Genomic DNA, 19,784 nt, shown 5'->3' with positions numbered 1-19,784 from the left:
CACTGGCAAAAGGAGATACAGTTAAATCAAAATACATGTAGGTCATATTGGTCATACTGTGTTTCAGGAAAAACCCTCGATTGAGTATCATCTTCTGTCCTTGTAGCTACTGTACTCATTTGACACCTCTGATGCCCATCCCTGCTGGCCTGTGGCTGCTACTGTAACAGTGTCTCCTTACTGAGTTTCTGTCGGGCAGCTTTGTGGCTCCCTTTGTGTCACTATCACAGCCATCCGGCACTGGGCTGCGCTCAGGGTTTGTTGTGGAGTGTTGGGTTCCTCTGTTGTTCTAAAGGAGGTATCAGGAATGGAGAAGTGTCCAAACAACATTCTTCGACATTATTAAGCCGCCAACAGAGCAGATTGGTCAACGTCAAGTAATGTTCTGAATCAGTGCAGTTTATTTCTCACATTTAAACACAAATAGAGAATCACCCCCACACACCAGCTCATTAAAACATAGATAGATAGATAGATAGATAAATAGATAGATAGATAGATAGATAGATAGATAGATAGATAGATAGATAGATAGATAGATAGATAGATAGATAGATATTCAATATATATTATATATGCAACCAGACGTACAGTGCAATAGTGCTATTATTTAAGGAATTCACATTAAATTATTGGCTGCACAGTGGCTTGGTGGTTACCACTTTCGCCTTGCAGCTAGAAGATCACTGGTTTGCGTCCCTGCCTTCACAGGATCTTTCTGCATGGAGTTTACATGTTCTCCCTGTGCATCCGTGAGTTTTCTCTGGGTTCTCCAGCTTTCTCCCACAGTCCAAAAACATGCTGAGGTTAATTGGTGATTCTAAATTGTCCGTAGGTGTGAATGTCAGTGTGATTGTTTGTCTCTATGTGTAGCCCTGTGATAGACTGTTACCTGTCCAGGTGTCCCCTGCCTTCACACTAAGTCAGCTGGGATAGACTCCAGCCCCCCTGTGACCCTAATGAGGATTAAGCAGTGTATAGATAATGGATGGATGGACATTACATTAATGTTAACTGTAGTCAAGAGGCTATTGTGCAGTAAAATACTTTTTTGAAATACTGTAATACTGAAAAATGCTCATAGTTGACCTGGAAGAGTGGATCCTTTTTTGTGGTTCTCTCTAAGATGTCTCAAATTTCTCTCTTGAAAGCACTTTATTGTTTTATTTTGGGGGTTAGAGTTGGGATATTTTTTTGTCTTTTGCAAATTAGTCCACTGGAGTGTTACCCTTTCTTCTTGATGTCTTTTAGGGGAAAATTCTATGACTTTTTTTCCCCCTTGAGACCGACCATGCAGTTGAAATTCATTCATTTATGCTTATGAACTTGTGGAAGCCTTTCATTACGGGCTATTAAAACAACCTGTATCGCAGTCAAGCCCATTAATTCATTTGCTTCATCTGACTACTACATATAGTCACTGTCCAGTAAAAAGACATTGCTGATAATTTTACATTTTATCCAAACATATCTGCAAAAAAATATATATTTCAAAGCTAATAAAAGAATGTTTTTCTGAAGTTCTTTAAAGTTTGCATTCTAGAGATTCATGGGGGCCAAAGGACAGCGAGCAAAGCCATACAATTCAGCAGGATGCAAGTATGACTTCAGATTTTTTATCTCTACAGACAAAACTCACCCTAAAATGTGTATTTGTCCTATTAATTAACAGCAGCTCTGTTGGAGCCACTGGAGAATTAAGAGCTTTGTCTGATGGCACTCCATTGGGAGGTGTCTATAAGAATTTAAATGGGCTCAGCAGTTTCCCAAACTAAACCACCGGTTGATTATTCTAATTACTGATTTAGTTTAGAAGTCTTTGAAGCCTTCAGCAGAGAGAACACTGAGATTTTACACCACAGTGAGGAGGACTGAATCAGATTATACTGTCTATGAGAAAAGGAAAACTATTACCTTACCAAGCTTTTCAGAAAACATCTATGCTTAAATCAAAAATAAATTAATAGTGGCAGCTTGAACCAAATCTGTTGCCATACACTGTCCAGACCAGGAGTCACTAACCTTTTTGAACCTGAGAGCAACTTCAAGGGTACTGAGTAGTACGAAGGGCATTGTTTGATACAAACTTCCTCAGTAGCAAACTTGCGCCATCATCTTTAAACAATAATAATAATGAAAATAATATGTAAAAAGACTGTATGATCACATTTATGTTAATTATTCCTTACAATAATTATTCACAACGATTTCCACAACAATGACGGTAGGAAACACACACACACACACACACACACACACACACACACACACACACACACACACACACACACACACACATATATATGGAAATCTGTTCCAATATTTAAAAGTCAGAGGTATCCCATCTCTGAAACTTTTGTAAATATCTTTCTTGGCAGTTTTGTATGAATCAGCATATTTGCAGTATTTTGTTCAAAATCACACCAGTTACATTTCTGTGCAAATTATCACTTCTAACATTTTTAGGAAATCATTAACTGTCATCAAATCATGCTTCATTTGTGCAAACCACTACCTTCGTAACATTTTTAAACAATTCATGAACTCTGTCCCATGTTTGTACAAATTATCCGTTACGTAAGAAAAAAAAATCAACTCCTTCACATTTTGAAATGAATCCTATCACATTAGTACTAATCACCAGCATTTTTCATCAGCACTGCAACATTTTTAACAGATCATAACAACAAATCATTACATGTTTTCAACTAATTATTTTTCACATTTTTGTGTAATGGCGCGGTGTTTTGAATGACAACGTGTTACCTCTTTCTTTGTCTGTAAATGTGTGTTAGTGGGAAGCCTGGCATTGCAGAGCTTATCATGTCTTACCTTTACTTTGCAGCTCACAGTTCAGATGGTTCAGTTTCCCAGTGATATCCGTTAAAAATGCAAGGGCAAGAATCCACTCAGTGTCCTCAAGCAGCAAGGTGTCTCCCCCTTTGGATTGCATCAACTCTTTGACTTCGGCCAAAAGTGACAAAAAAACAAAAAACAAACAAAAAAAAAAAACGCTGCAAAACTGGTCCCCTGCTGATCCATGGGGTTTCTGTGTGTAGTAACAGGTCACCATGTTCAGCTGACAGCTCCTCCAGCAGCACCTTCAATGTCCTCGTCACTGAAACAAGCATGTCTAATGGTACATTTTTCTCCACGAAGAAACTTTTTGTCGCGTAGCAGATGTCAAAGCTGCCTTTAAGTTCCGGGCTTTTCCTGTCCGTAGTGCGCATACAGTCTATGTGCGCTAGCAGGTGGCTAGTTAGCATGGAAGCTTTGTAGCGGCTAACGTAGCGTCTCTCCAGTTTGCCGCTTTGCCGACGCAATAGTCGCCCCGCAAATAGGACACATACATTTATCTTTCACTGTCGTGAAAAAGAACTCTTCCTCCCAGTCATCGTGAAAATAGTGTTTTCTCTTTCACTTCGCTGTCATGTTTTGGGGGTAAAAATCACATCTAGCTTCCTAAAGTGTCTGCGCCCGGACGCTTCAGCAGAGTGACGTATAGTTGGACATGCGCAGTGAACTTTGACTCGGACAAGGTCAAAGTTCATTTACACCGAAGACTTTTTTGTTTTAAAAAAAATTAAATTATAACAAATATTGTAATTTAAAATCTGCATTAATGTAAGTATTTTTGATTTTAAAAGAACAGCAACTATAATTTTTATAAGGAATTTCATGGTGACTAGTGTTATTTTGAGAACATGTGTCTGGGGCAACTCACATGGTCTCTGCTGCAACCAGGCGCCCACGGGCACCGTGTTGGCTACCCCTGGTCCAGACCATGTAGTGAGCAGTTATTCAGACATCAGTATAGAAAGAACTGTGTGGAAGATATTACCCTTATATCACAAATGTAAATTTAGGCATACATATGAATAAAACAAACAACATATTTAGTATTTTGTGGAAATCCTCTCCTGTCTTTGGTGAAGCTGTCCTAGAATTTTCACTGCAGCCACCAACTCTCACTTGTTGTGGGAACTCTAGCTCTTTTGTGTGGTGCTCAGCAAATTCACTTAAATATCAGATCATTAACTCAGGACGGCAGCAATATTCAGTCTCTTCACCCAAAAGAACTCTGCACTGGCCTCAGCTTCTTGTTTAGAATTTTTGTCCTGCTGAATCATCGGGTTCGATGCATTTGATTGAAGCGGAGCAAACAGACTTGTGTTCCTCAGGTTACTGGACTGTTGACATCTTGTTGTACATACTGACAGACATTAGTCTCCAGTCAACTAAAATGGCTATAAATCATCTTTAAGTCACATATGAGCTGTTTTGTTCTACTAAACTAAGGCTGAAGCAACAGTGTCCAGTTACTTTTGATCCCTTTAAACTTAGGTTCTGCATGTTAAAGAGTTTTTCCACCACTAATGCAAACCTGCTCACTAAATCTAGATACTTTAACACAGCATCCATCATTTTATTTCAAATTGAATGTTGTAGTCTTAAAGGTTTATCACATGCTGATGAACTGTGAAGATCATCTGTACTGAAGGCAATTTATGAGGGAAATCCGACGCTGCTGCTTTTTTGTTCTCTTTAACTCTTTCAAAGCAGTAATCATCTCATTTCTGTGAAGTCGAACTTGATCAGCTTTCTCCTCTCGGCCTTTGTGCACAAAAGAGTTTGTCCATCGCTGCTCCTTTGGGATCCACTGAGCACCTTTTCATAACACACACCTGACGCAGATACTCAGCCACTGGAGAGTAGAGAAGCTATTATTCTAACGTTGTTTTTGTCGCTTTACCTGAAACTATTTGCCCGTACGGTAATTCTATAGAGCACAGAAAGGTTCACTGTAGTTTAAGTTTCTAAATGTTCTCCAAATCCAAATGTACCAAACCGGTTTTCTATATGGTTACATAAGCCAGCTTGTTTCTGCTTATTCATTTGTTAGAGAGTGACAATGAATCCTAGCCTCAGGTGACTCTGAAGCAGGTAAATTTACTGTACTTAAGGGACGACCTGATAGCTGGGTGGTTCGGGTGGATCTCAGATGGTTGTGTATGTCCTCAGTAGCGAGTCCCTGGTTTGATTTCTTGTCGGCTTGTCATTCCTTTACTTTTTACCCCACATTTCCTACCTCTGGCCACTGTCTGATTCAAGTAAACACACAAAAACACTACAGAAATTAAAAATAACTTTGAAAATAAACAATTTACAACGTGTGTGTCAGAGAAAATCAATGTGTGTTGCATACTGTAGAGCAAGTCTTCCAGAATGAACTAAAACACAATGCCTATATTTATAGTAATCAAATCTTCAGCGCTCTTGATGACCTGATAAATCTGTGTAAACTCAGGCATTGACAAATTGAGGACAACATGACCAGTTACTCAAAAGCAGGTGTCATCTATCACTAGATATCACAAGACAGAAAATCAGGAGAAATCAAATATTGTCCCGTTGAAACCTTAACCAGCCAATAAGCTTTAACTTCCTTCCAGACACCAAACAACAAAAGCAGGTCATCACTTGTATTAAGTTGTCTCTTCTGTTCACAGAATTTCATTAGTGGGTGCAAAATATTTAACTTGCAGAATGTAGTTCACATCAATTAATGTATTTCAGTGGAATGGATGCAAAAACAAAACATGAAAATGTTGTTCTTTATCAAAGTCCTCATCTAACAAAGGTGAGCTCCCATCTCTTGCTCTGATAGGCCACCCACACTCCCCTGAGGGGAGGAGTTGCAGCCTTTGGGCTCTTTGGTATTTTGCTGAAACAATAAAGCACCTGTCGTTTCATCTGAGAGAGAGGAAGGGAGAGAGGAGAGGGGAAAAAAAGTTAAATTTAAGCCTGAGCTGCTGCCCTGAAGTCACTTTGAGAAACAGCATCACACGTCTGGCCTCCAGGCTCAGCAGGAAAACAGACGAAGGCATGGGGACAATGCAGTTAAAGATGCTGAAACTTCTGCTTTTATTAACCATTACAGAGGTAGGTGATGATTAATTTGAGCAAAAAATGCACCACAAAGAACAATCTGAACATAGTAAGTGTAAAGCAGTTGCATGTTTCTTTGACGTTGAGTAAATTTTACATCTAATCAAACCATGTTTAAAGGATGAACTTTTGAAATATATGAACACTGGCTCTTTTGAGTGTCGCTGCTTTCGACAAGTGCGCGTGGCATGCCCAACCTTAGCTCAATAGGCAAATTCATTCCGACCTGAAAGAAATACCTGCGCTGACCAGTCCTGAAATCTGTGTTGAGTGAAGGTAATGTGCAGCCTGCTGCCTCTCATGCTCTGAGAATATGATACAGGGCATAATTTGCCTCAGGATAGAATGTGAAATACCAACAGCTTGCTACCCTTGGAATGATGTCCTTGTCTTGAAAACACTGTATTTCCCTTCAGTTATCATCAAGGTATTCCCACATTTCATTCATTAACCTGCCGTGTTTTGTGGTTTTCAGATATGCACTGCTCAGAATGGTAAATGATCTTCTTTTATATTTGCTTTCACATGCAGAAATGATCAACACTATTTTGTAAATGCAACATCAGACATTTCACACACACTACCAGTCAAAAGTTTGGACACACCTTCTCATTCAATTCTTTTTATTTGTATTATTTTCTACATTATACTAAAGCCTAACATGTTTTTGTTTACAATATTATTCCATATGTATTCTTTGATAGTTTTGATGTCTTCAGTATTAATCTACAATGTAGAAAACAATTAAATAAAAACCACTGAATGAGAAGGTATGTCCAAAAATTGACCAGCAGTGTATATCTAACAGCATCTCTAAGTCGTTTTGAATTCATCCCAGGCTTTCTTTTCTTCTTGATCTCCTTCAGACATCACGCTGTCAGTGTTTACGGTGACATCGAAGAGTTTAGCCGTGCAGTGGAGCTTCCCTGCTGGTGCCAGCTCCTACAAGATCACAGTGATCCCCAAGAACTCTCCAGGACAACCAGTCTTCGCCCAGTTCAGTGGCAACACAGTGTTAGGCTCAGTTAACTCTCTGTCACCAAACACAATTTACACCGTGATGTTGGAAGCCATGGACAATGATGGCAATGTCCTCAGCAGTGCAGACATTGAGGTGACAACAGGTCAGTAGCTGCAGCAGAGACAGCGAAACTGACAATACAGGTTCTTTATTATACATGAAAGTACAAATGTGGACACACTCAAACTTCATGAGAACCTTCTAGTGGCAGAAGAAGTAGAAGAGGCTATTCCACATTACAGAAATGCTCCACTACGAGTAAAAGTCCTGCATTCAAAGTTACACATGGCAGTGCTAATTATGGAGGGACTTGATTCTGAAGGTTTAATGCATTGTTTGATAGTTATATTTAAAGACATGCCTCATATTAATAATAGAGATAAAACACTTAATCAATATTTTGCAGTGAATCATAGCAGGTTAAATTAAATGTGCACCAGCTTCTCTTATGTGAAGATGTTCAGCTTTTCTCCAATTTTATATTGTTACACATCATTAAATTGAATATATTTGGGTTCAGACTTCTCTGGAAGTCAGAATTGAATTTTTTTTTTCCTTTTTTGACAGACCAAGAAATTAAGTCTGGGTTAGGTTCAACACATATTTTTAAGATCTTCTCTTACTTTGCAAATAAAATTGTAATCTGTAAACTAGCTATGAATGATTATGATTTAACACTATGAAAAAATCCAGTAAAAAACAGTGAAAATCAGGCAGCAAGGATTCCAGAAAAAATTAATAAGAAAACGGCAGAATACTGTAGCGCTCAAAAACTGTGAAAATAATTACATTTTTTGTAGTTTTACAGCCAAACATAGTAAAAAATATTTTTTTGAAGATACAGATTTTTTTTTATACGTACATTATGTACAGTTTTGGCCTGATTTTTTGAGGCAACATCAATACTTTTTTCTGTAATTTTTCTAGTTATGTGTACATTAACAATATTTTTTTCTGATTTTTATAATAGCAGAAATTGTGTAATTTTACTGTCAAACATTACAAAAGAACAAGTTGCAATTTTTTTTAAAAATGCAAAGTTTTTTAAGTGGATGTTATTTATTTTTGTTTTGGTTAGTTATTATGGTTAACATCTGAACTTGGAAGTAGTTACTCCAGGAAAATCTGTAAAATAACTGCAGATTATTTCAGAAATTACAGTTAAAACGTACATTTTTTTTACAGTGTGCAGTGCAGCAGTGATGTGAGCTATAATAAAAGTATAAGAAATAATAATATAAGAAATATACACACTCTATAACAGTGTAAATAGAGTTGGGATGTAAATGTTCTCTGTTCGAACATTTATAATATTATACATGGGGATAATAGTACTCTATTAACATAACTTAACTCTGTTTTAAATTCCTTTATTTTGCCATTTATCTGTCTGCCATGTGCTCTTTAGCTCCTGAGGTACCCAGCATCGAGGAGGCCTACTCCAAAAAAAGCGACAGCATCACTGTTGAGTTCACAGAGGTTGCCGGGGCGACCAGCTACATTGTGAGGGCAGAGTCGAGGTCAGGTGATTTCTTCTCTGAGACCAGTGTGGGTGGTTCTCCGGGCACCGTTCAGCAGCTGCAGCCCTACACAGACTACATCCTGAGGGTCATCTCCGTCAACTCTGGAAGGAGGAGTCAGCCGTCACTCGCCACTGAGAACCGGACAGGTACGAGGGAACGTGCTCTACTACGCCACACACTGTGACCTTTCCAACACTGATAGAAGACCAAGCAGGTCTACCTTTTTAATCGTTGTTACCATTATGACTAACATTCTTACTAAATCTCCATCCACTTTCACTCGTCTAGACGCTACAGATTAATAGGAGTTTACTCAAGATGGTAATCAGTGTCTGAAGAGTGAAACGCAGCCTTTCTGTTGTTCCTGTACAACAATAACTTGTTATCTCACTCCGCCGGCCATAACGGTTTGTCATTTCACTGTCCATTGTCACTGGGTCTCTACTCATTGCAGCCAAAGCAGGATGATAGAAACCATATCCATCCCTCTGCACTACAGCATTTTCAGAAAATGAAAAGAGAAACCATGAGAACTAGGCTGTCTCCCTTCCTGAAGGAGAACTGATTGTAATATGACCCCAGCAAAATTGTTTCCATTTCACACCTCAAAAATGGCACAGGGAGGGTTGAAGTAAGACATCTTTGTGTTTGTCCATTCCTTCCATTTTTGTTTTTTTAATTCGACTTATTCCCCTCTGACTCTGTAGTTGTGATGGCCCCAGATTTGGAGACGGACGCCCCCACCAACAACACCATCAATGTGACTTGGCCACGTGTGGAGCACGCCGTTTTCTACACGCTCTGCCTCTTCCAGCAGGGCTCCAGCACCCGCCTCAAACGCAACACCACCAACACCATGGTGGTTTTTGACAACCTCACACCAGGAACTCTGTACTGCATCAAGGGCACGGCATGGGACGCCGAGGGCCGCATCGGTGACGACCTCACCGTCTGCCAGATCACACGTAAGCAAGAATAACAACAAGAACCTGCAGCACCATCACCTTGGTGGTCACATGGTTGTAGCAGACGGTGTCACTTGTCATTTCCAGGTCCTCCAACCCCAGATGTGACCCACGTCCAGATGACGCAGGGCCGTTCTCTTGGCATCGCTGTGTACTGGTTGTCAGTGCAGGGCGCGAGGATCTACATGGCCTTGACGTCCAACGGCAAAAACTGTTCTAGCCAAAACAATTACTGTTTCATTATACCTGCGGAATGCGGCCAGAACCGCTCCGTCTCTGTCATAGCCTATAATGACGCTGGACCCAGCAGCCCTTCACAGCCAGTTAACTACATTACATGTGGGTACATCACACAGACACTCGAAGCATATTTATATACAGCTGTGCTCATAAGTTTACATACCCTCATGTTTTCATTAAAGAATGATACACATATTACAAATTCTGCCACATGCTGTGTGTTTAACCCTCGTGTTGTCCTGCGGGTCAAAACTGACCCGGTTTAAAGTTTGAAAATGTGGAAAAATATATATATTTTCACAGTGAAACTTCTGATGTCCACATTTTCAACATTTTTGGGAAATCTCTGAACATTTTTTGGTGGAAAAAGAAATGTTAAAAATGTTTAAGAACATTCACAAAAGATCTACCAAAATCCAGCGAAATTCGCTGGATTTTGGTTGATTTTTATGTGAATGTTCTTAAAGAAAAAATTAGAAGTTTTACTGATATATATGGAATGACTTTAGATATTGTTGGGATTTTTTTGGAAGATTTTTACTCATTTTTTGAAAATATTTACAAGAATTTTCTTGCCAAATTTGGGGGATTTTTTTAAAATAAAACTTTTAAGGAATTATTGGAATTTCCTTCCTGAAGGTTTTGCAAATTTTCAGAAATTTGGGGAATTTTTTTGCTGAATTTTTCGATTTTTTTCAGACAAGGAAACAATATTTTTTAGTGCCCGTGAATGAGGACAACAGGAGGGTTAAAAGAGAGTTTCTACTTATTGGGAAATGTTTTTCTCTGACAGATCCATGTCCTCCAGAGAAAATCTGGGTGGAGGAGCCCACAGCTGGTAACTGCTCAGTGATGTGGGACAGTGTACCACTGGTGGAGCACTACATCGCTTACATTAAAAGGGACGACGGGGCGGAGCACTCGTGCAACACCACCAAAACCACCTGTCAATTCTTCTGCATGTGTGGCTACACCTACCTCACCAGCGTGTTCCCATACAACAGTGCCGGCTCCAGCCTTTTCGCACACGTCCGCAACTACACCACCAGTAGGAGCATCACACAGAAGCACCTGCGTATACAGTAGCACAACAGATACAGTCATACAACCGCATAGCATGTAATAAACACCATCCATCTATCTAATATCTTTACAGGATCCAAAGAAGTATTCTGTGTATTTTACATTAATGGCAACCATTTTGTAAAACACACTTAAACATCTAAAATTCACTCGTAGTTATTGATCAACCCCTTTAATAGAAGAAACTCTCAAAAACACACTGTCCCTTTCGGATCCTAATAGTTCCAGGTTTTTTTCTGACATCATAGCTTATGGCTCAAGGGCTTTTAAGCAGCTTAATCTAAAATCTTTGTTGAAATCTCCACCTTGACACTGTTGCAAAAATATACCTTTTCAACTCAGATATTTTTAAATGTCCTGATGGTAAAAGCACAAATGTTAGAAGACCAAGCTGTGAATCTGAAGGAACCCTGTTGTGCAAAAATGACCCATTTAGGCTTATGAGGCATGATAATAAATAAGAATGTGTTTGGTGGAAAGACTTAAGAACAGTGCATCACACATTCGAAAACTTTATATTCACATATTCCTTACATGGAACTGCCTCTGCTGATGCAGACTAGGCCCATTTTTGCCATTAATGACTTTTTTTGTACAATCACAAAACATCTGACAAACCCACTTTATTCTACTAATTCATATTGGTGTCCCATTAGGCGTCCAACTTTCACAATTACACTTTCTTACTAGTACCGCTATCTAGGACATATGATGCTGAGCCATCATGTCTGCAGTTTTCTGAAAAGTGGAAATGTTAATGCTAATCAAAATTGTGCACAACCTAAAGCAAAGAGAAGATATATTTAGTGTAATTCAACAAAGTTTCAAGCACCTGCAGGTTTGTGGTCACGCTATCCTGATAACAATGGTGGCCTGGAAGGTAGAAAATTATTTAAAAAACATATAAAACCACCAGTATTGTTGTTCAGTGTTAGTTATATTTACCACCTGTGTTTGCATTTCTCCTCCCCTCCAGTTCCTTGTTGTCCACATGATGTTACCATAAAGCTGGTTTCTACCGAGACCCTGGAGATCATGTGGTCGCCTGTCAAAGGGTCCGAGCTGTACAAGACGACAGCAGCGGAGACTCACGACGTCATCCACTGCAACGACACATCACCAGTGTGTGCTCTCTCAGATCTGAAGTGCAACACAGGTTACGCCGTGACAGTGACGTCGTGCTGCGAGTTACGAGGATGCAACACCACTTGCAAAGCACACATACATGAAACAGGTACATATGGGGTTATTTTAAACAGGTTAAAGTGAGTTAGATGAAGAGTGACATCCCTAGATAATCCTTTGAGATAAGCCAATAAAGTTGAAGTATCCAACACAGTAAGGCATAATATTATCCCTTTCTTGCTGAGCGTTACAGTGCCTAAACACGCTTTTCATCTTTGAGCCATAGTAAATCTAACTTGGCTTTTTTGTCAAGAGTTTACAATAAAAAGACTCTTTATTGTCAAAGTGAAAACAGATGATACCAAGTTTAAATGCTCCATGGTGGGAGTTATGTGTTTGTGATGATGTGCAGTGTTTGTTGTCTACCTAATATAGCATCTGGTGTCATGTCTCCACATACCAAAAAAACATCTTCCAGTTGAATTTGGTCTCTAACATTCCTTCTGGTGAACTCGAGTTGACCTTGTATCAACAGTGGTTGTCTCTTTTCCACCCTCCCATAAAGCTTTGACTGGTGAAAAACAGGTAACAGTAGTATACAACAGCAGTCTCTCCCCATCTCTCATAACCTATTGAAAAGAGTCATGGGCGTCTTGGTGTCCTCCCTCACTAGTCACTTTTTAGTGTTTGAGGACAGCCTGCTATAGGCAGATTTAAACAAGTGCCATATTCCTTCCATTTGCTAATGATGCCTTTAATTGTACTTCAAGGGATGTTCAGTGACTTGAACATTTTCCATATCCTAATGCTTTGAAGTAACCTAAGTTCTCTTGTCATCATGGTGTAGTTACAACCAAGAGCACTGGTTGGCCAAGGACTGGACCTCACAGATACAGGTTTCTTCATAATACAGTCACTTGAGACACATTCGCTGCTCTCAGATAATCTTCATTTCACTAATTGTGTAACTTCTTGAACAAACTGGCTCCACCTATGTCTAGAAAAGAGGTTACATACTTATGAATTCATTTTTTTTAACCTTTTATAGTTGAAAATAATGTACATTTTTAAAAAAAATCTATTTCACTTTGACGTAAAATAATCTTTTTTTTTGTAAATTCCTGTCAAAATAGCCTAGTTAAATTTGCCATGATTCGCTGTTGAAAATTAATAAGCGGGAAAAACTCCTAAGAAAGTGAAGACTTTCTATAGACACCTAACCAGAGAGGCAAGACTGGAAACTGAGGAAGAAGAACCCTTTATAAGTTTTTACTTATTTCTTTGTGTACAGATTTAGAGATATTATGTTAATCAGTGAGCTTTCAAAGATTGTTGCCCGTGAACAGAGCCAGGCTACATTTTCCCGTGTTCTGTTTCCAGCATTTATGCTAAACTAAGCTAACCTGCTACACGTGGTGACTTCAGATTTACCATACAAATGTGGGAGGGGTATTGATTTTGTCAACCTCTCTTTCCACAGAGTGAATCAGTGTATTTCCCAAATTGTGAAACTATGAATTGCACATAATTTCTCTCTCTACAGTTTCGTGTTTTTTATTTCTTTCTTGCAGCTCCATGCACTCCACAGATCGTGAGTTTGACGCAGATCAACAACTCCACATACAAAGTCCTTATCACAACCCCCAACACGGGCGATACAAATTACACCATCACTGCCACCGGACGCTATGACAGACACACTTGCCACTCGCCAAACGACAGGTGTGAGCTCACACAGCTGCCCTGTGGCAAGACCTATGAAGTGACAGCGGTGGCCACCTCAGCGGTGGGGAAAAGTCTGCCCGGGTTCAGTAAAATTCTGGAAACAGGTACCACAGTATGACTGGTTATTACTGCATTTAAACGTTATGGCCCATATTCAGATTTACACAAACACCACTTATTTATATGTTAATGATTTTTATATGATTAGTTTCTTAAATGTTTACTCATTTACAGGTAAACAAAGTGTATGTCTTTCAGGTTACAGGTGTAGGCTGCTGTCAGTAACATAATATGTATGAGTGCTACATTAGTAGCGTTAAAAAAAAACACAGAAAACTCAGGTCCTTATGGGCAATGAGGTTCCAATCTGTAGACGTCCTTTTGTAATTGTACGGAATGAAGACTTAGTCAACAGGAAGTTCTTAAGTTTATAAAAGAGTCAATAGAAAAAGTGTTTTGTGTTGACATAGTATAAATGAATTGTCTCTTGTTCTTCTCTGAGATAGAGACGCTGACCAGATTCGACCTTTCCCTCATACTAGACACATTTACCAGGCAACCAGTCAGTGTTTGGCATTTTAGTTTGTAAGGTTGTAAAGGTTATACCTACCATTGACAACAGACATCAAAGAAATCCACAGAGCAGTCTAAACTAAGAGACATGCACTATTGTCACATTCAGCTGAAGCTGTTTATATCTGATATGCATCATCTCTTACTTTATCATCCCAGCTGTTAGAAATCAATTATGTAAAAATGCAGTTTTTTTTCTTTAAATTAAGCTATTTAGTTCACCAGCTGGTATGAATTTATAGTTGTTTTTTTAGTGTGTGTTATTCAAGTAACTGAGTCGTCTCCTGAGCTATTTCGACTACCGTGATTTGTGGCACAAATGAACTGCAGTGAAAGCATCACAAACTCCACCAAGTTTAAATATTCCGGTATTAAATGAATAAATGAATGAATGGCTTATTTCAGCTATAATCTACAGTACAAAAATTTAATTATGCGCAGCCTGCAAAAAAATATTATACATGCTTGCAGTAAAATTTTTTTCTTACAAAAAAAGATAAGAAAAAGAAGAAAGAAACATTTAACAAGCTCTATAACCAAAAAGTAATAGGCTGAAGCCGAGGCTTATTTTTGCCTATCCTGTACAATCCATAAAATAACCCAGAATATCAGTAATACAAGGAATAAAAGACAAAATTAATTCTAAATTATTCTTCTTAATCATTTCACGTCAGTAATTTTACACTGTAATCCCTAATTATTTTACCTTTCAATGTTTTTTTGGAACTCAACAGAGATCTACATGGTTTCAAATCATCACTAAGTCCATTCCAAAATATAACTCCCAAATATGAAACACGTCTGTATTTAAAATTAGTTCTCACATTACCTGTTTCAAAGACACCCAGCCCTCTTAAATGATAATTTTTTTCTCTTAATTTAACCCTCCTGTTGTCCTCATTTATGGGCACCAAAAAATATTGTTTCCTTGTCTGAAAAAAATTCAAAAATTCAGCAAAAACATTCCCCAAATTTCTGAAAATTTGCAAAACCTTCAGGAAGAAAACTCCAATAATTCCTTAAAGGTTTCCCTTAAAAGTTTTATTTTAAAAAAATCCCCCAAATTTGGCAAGAAAATTCTAGTAAATATTTTCAAAAAATGAGTAAAAATCTTCCAAAAAAATCCTAAAAATATCTAAAGTGATTACATATATATCAGTAAAACTTCTAATAATCTATTAAGAACATTCACATAAAAATCAACCAAAATCCAGCGAAATTCGCTGGATTTTTTCCACTAAAAAATGTTCAAAGATTTCCCAAAAATGTTGAAAATATGGACATCAGAAGTTTCACTGTGAAAATATATTCTTTTCCCACATTTTCAAACCTTAAAATGGGTCAATTTTGACCCACGGGACAACACGAGGGTTTAAAAAATTGTTGAATATAGGTGGGAAGACTTGTATTCTTTACTCGAAATAGTATTTCTAATGTTTTTAAGTGTACAATATCTAAAATTTTAAGGTGCAAGACTACTAGTTTATTAGTAGTTTCCTGATAAGAAGCTTTATTTATTATTCTAGTAACGCTTCTCTGGAGTTTAATTATAGGGTATATATATGTTCTGTATGTATTTGATTATTGTTCGGTATTTCTCTTCCCCAGGTCCTTGCTGCCCCATGTATGTGAATGTGACCCAGGTCACCCAGGCTATGACCAATGTGACGTGGTCTCCTGGCCACGGGGCTCGCTCCTACATTGTCGCCCTGACGTCCCTTCGAGGACATGCCAAATGCCACACTCTGGACACACACTGCCTGATGGGCTGCATCACCTGTGGCACCAACTACAGCGTCTACCTGGAAGCCATCAGCAGCTCAGGGCACAAGTCAGAGTGCATGTATAAAGGATTCTCATCCAGTGAGGATAAATACATACTTGTACATTTGCAATATAAATACAGTGGGGGAGAAAAGTTCACACATTAGATAACATGGCAAAAAGTAGAATCTACTCACTGTTAGCAACCCTATGAAAATAAGATATATTTTACATTTTGAAGTAAATAATATATTCTTTTTCTAGGTGCCTGCTGTCCAACAGGCGTCAAGCTCTATCGCAGGAGCAACAACACCCTCAGGGTTTACTGGCGTTCTCTGGGCACTCAGATCTACAATCACACAGTACAGCTGTCTGGAACAAGAGCCAACAACACCTGCATGGCAGCTGCAGGCAGCATGTACTGTGACATGGAGGAGGGCCCATGTGGAGACGTCTACACCGTGGTGGTGGCACCGGTGGGTCATGATGGGGTCATAGTGCTCTTCTGTCAGGCCAGGTGGTACTCAGGTGGGTCACAGTGGAGATGATTTATATGACACATTTAAATTAGTGTAGAAAATGCAAGATTCTGCTGTAAACGCTGCTCATGAGCTTGTTTTGTTTGTATTGCCAGTTCCCTGCCCAGGAAGTAATGCGGGTATGAGTAAGTATCACCCAAGCTTTCATCTCCTGATTCTGGTTTGCTGCAGTTAATAGCGTAATGTACATGTTTTGTTAAATACACTTTACTTTCTTGTCTAGAGTCAGATGAGGGGTTTACTACGATTATCATGGCTGTATAGTGAAGGTGCTGCCAGGAGTTGGTTAGCTTAGCTTAGCATAAAGACTAGAAACAGGGAAACAGCTAGCCTGATAGCATAGGAGTAACTTCAAAGGTTACTTATTAACATGTTGTAACTGGTTCAGAGGTCTCATGATGTCCCGGCACTGATGATGACTAATCAACTAAGAAACTTTTAGGTCATGTCAATAACACACATATATTAATATCATAAATCCAGCAACATAATAACAACATACCAGAGTGTATTTCATTATTTCATTTGCCAAAAAAGCAACAAAATGTGTAATAAGCATTTAAACATGACTGATTTCATTATTATTTGCTTTTTCAAATTTTCTATACGTACCATTATAACATTGTTACTGTGAATTTTTATTATTTGGATTTTTATTATTATATCTTTTAATATATAACAAAATGAATTTATTTTAAAGGTATTATGAATTCTAGCTGCAAGGTGACGGTGCTAACCACTGAACCACTGTGCAGCCCCTAAATGTAACTTAATATTTAGCTAAATTACTCTTTAATTAGATAAAAATAATGATTTATAAAATTAGTTCTAAAATTATACCTCCTTTAAAAATTTTATTTTTTAGTACTTATGTGTATTATTTGTTGATCCAACTGCTCTACATACCTCAAACTGCCCTCAAGAGACAAATATATTTCTTTGAATTTAATTCAATTATAAAAATCTGATATTGTGACAGCCCTATTTTTGTTGGCTGAATCCATACAGAAACAGAAACGTAAAGAAGAAAAACATCACAATTTTGTTTATGGTGAATATTGACAGCAAAATTCTGACATCTTGTCATCACTTTGACATCTCCAAGTTAATCAGCTGTCGGCTGTAGCTTCACATTCACCATACAGACTTGAGATTGGTATCCGTCATCTAACTGCTGGCAAGGAAGGGAATCAGCATATTTCTTAGTTATGAGATGCCTGAAAATAGCTACTGCACTGACATATCATCTCCCTCTTCCTTAAGTGATCTCTCATGGAAAACGAAGAACGAATTAAATGTGGTGAGTTCATTTTTCTACACAGATCACATATCATTTTACCTTAGGTCACATGAAAACCTCATTATGTAACAGCCTGAGACAAAAAAACACGTGATTTCCTCCACATTAAGGTGTTCATTGTGAACACGTGAAAGAAATTGATAAAAGTTGCTTTCACATTCATTGTCACAGCTTGAAGGGTATCTTGTGACAGCATCTCAGGGCTCATAAACTGATTGTACCTGCACAGGTAGAACAATAGAAGGGAATGCTTAAATGGAACAAGAGGGAAAAAACAATCTGGTTAGACTGATCTTTATCAGTCATCACCTGTTTTATATGGATGCACGTCTGTCTCTAAAACATGGACAAGAATAAGAGGAACGTGACTCTGGTAAATGTAGATGAAAATCTGCTGCTGGAATCATATTGTGTCCATGATAAGCAGCTGTAAGATGATATTTAACATCCCTTCACTCTGTACTCTGTATCTCTAGTGTATAAAGTTTCACAAAGGACATGATAGGATTCTTTTTTGCACAAAACAGCCATTTCTTGAAGATGATGGATTAGTTTAGAGTGTACTGGAGGTAGTCACTCTGTTTAGTTTTTTCTCTCATCTTTCTTGCCCTACAGTGAACACCTGCCACCACTGACACAAGAGGAAGAAGAGGAATGTGTTTACACTAATGAAAACTAAAGATTTAATATACCCAATCGAAATATCACTCATGTATAGGAATGTCTCTGTTATGTTGAACTGTTTGAAAGAAAAAAAACTCTTTAAGAAATATGAAAAGCAAAGCTAAAGCAATTCAAGGTGAAATGAGGGTTTTGGGGAATTATAACTGGGCATTTATTCGAGATTTTGCTACTTGATAAAGATGGGATGCATGCCTGATTGTTTTTGCTTTCAGTTGGGTTTGATGTAACTTTAAGTGAAGTTAACATTAAGTGAAAATGAAAAAGCAGAACTTGAAACTTTACACCAAGACCCCCCTCAGACACATAAATAAAATCTTGGCAGGGATCATTTAATGGCAAAATAAAAATAATACCTTAGGACTTCTCCAAGTAGAAGACCTCCATACGGCTGCAGTCTGAAACCGTCTGTCTCCTGGTTGTGAAGCTGGCTGTCGGTGACCCAGATCAGAGTCAGTGTGAAAGTGGGGCAGCAGGAATCCATCTCGTTCGCCTGGAGTCATGCGTGGCAAGTCCTGTGGATGATACATCTGATCATATTGCTGGAAATAGGTTCAGTGTTGCCTCTGCTTTCATTGGATTTTTTTGCTCCAACTTGACAGATGAGAACAATAAAGCACAATGTTTTGGCATTTCAACGCTGTGTGTAGCCAGTCATCTGTGTGAGGTCTTCTTCATAGATTACAGATGTTTTGCTGTGGTGTGGGTGGTTTGATCAGTGAGCTCAGTCCTCTAAAATAATCCAGTGATCAGAGAAGCTTCCGAAGACAGATCGTACTCATACAGCAAACCGGTTATGGAACACAGATGAGCCAACTTTCACTGACCTTAAAAGTTGTGTAACTGACCCAAGTGTCTCCGTCTGAACTTACTGTCGCTGTTTTTTATTCGATTTCAAGTTCAAATTCAAGAAAAGAACTTGCAAGAGTAAATATACAAACAGCTTAATAATATTAATTTGAAATATCAGCTTTGTTTGCACTTAAGCACAAAAATGGATAATAATGTCTGCTGCATCATTGACATGCAGATTGGTGAGATGTCAGGAAACCATGGGCTCAAATAAAGAAACACAAACAGAGCAAAGCAGCTTTGATCAAGTGACTATAATATTGAAACATTAAAAAAAGACACCATCAAAACTGTTCAGTCAGAATGAAATAAACAAATTCTCTCTTACATTACTACAAGCCCTTAATAATGTGGGCAAAATTAATTTGAGAATGATATTTGCAGGATTAACTATTCGACTGAATTTATTAAAATTAAAAATCTTTACAATTAGCACACTTTAGC

At 38.3% G+C, this 19,784-nt stretch overlaps 1 protein-coding gene and 2 long non-coding RNA genes across 3 annotated transcripts in view; 1 reads left to right on the top strand and 2 right to left on the bottom strand.

Annotated features, from left to right (window-relative positions):
* Positions 1 to 4,456: 4,456 nt before the first annotated feature.
* LOC129349791 (uncharacterized) lies at positions 4,457 to 11,865 on the bottom strand. The gene is made up of 4 exons (XR_008602912.1): positions 11,730 to 11,865; positions 11,614 to 11,654; positions 10,677 to 10,769; positions 4,457 to 5,754 (listed from the first exon to the last, which is right to left on the bottom strand). It is a non-coding gene; the product is annotated as an uncharacterized LOC129349791 (long non-coding RNA).
* fndc7a (fibronectin type III domain containing 7a) lies at positions 5,763 to 19,126 on the top strand. Its single transcript, XM_023268917.3, has 14 exons — positions 5,763 to 5,943; positions 6,425 to 6,443; positions 6,816 to 7,073; positions 8,379 to 8,639; positions 9,201 to 9,458; positions 9,546 to 9,797; positions 10,492 to 10,746; positions 11,758 to 12,015; positions 13,478 to 13,735; positions 15,813 to 16,067; positions 16,233 to 16,496; positions 16,603 to 16,632; positions 17,771 to 17,807; positions 18,423 to 19,126. The coding sequence occupies exons 1-13, from the start codon at positions 5,887 to 5,889 to the stop codon at positions 17,800 to 17,802; spliced, it is 2,457 nt and encodes an 818-aa protein (XP_023124685.1). The 5' UTR covers positions 5,763 to 5,886; the 3' UTR covers positions 17,803 to 17,807; positions 18,423 to 19,126.
* Positions 18,867 to 19,784, bottom strand: part of LOC129349792 (uncharacterized) — a 13,435-nt gene continuing 12,517 nt past the window's right edge. Inside the window, exon 3 of the long non-coding RNA XR_008602913.1 lies at positions 18,867 to 19,003. This is a non-coding gene — a long non-coding RNA (uncharacterized LOC129349792). The remainder of the gene's footprint in view (positions 19,004 to 19,784) is intronic.

This window comes from Amphiprion ocellaris, chromosome 10, assembly GCF_022539595.1.
Source record: "Amphiprion ocellaris isolate individual 3 ecotype Okinawa chromosome 10, ASM2253959v1, whole genome shotgun sequence".
Lineage (NCBI taxonomy): Eukaryota > Metazoa > Chordata > Actinopteri > Pomacentridae > Amphiprion > Amphiprion ocellaris.
This window is presented reverse-complemented; position numbering and strand designations above follow the sequence as displayed.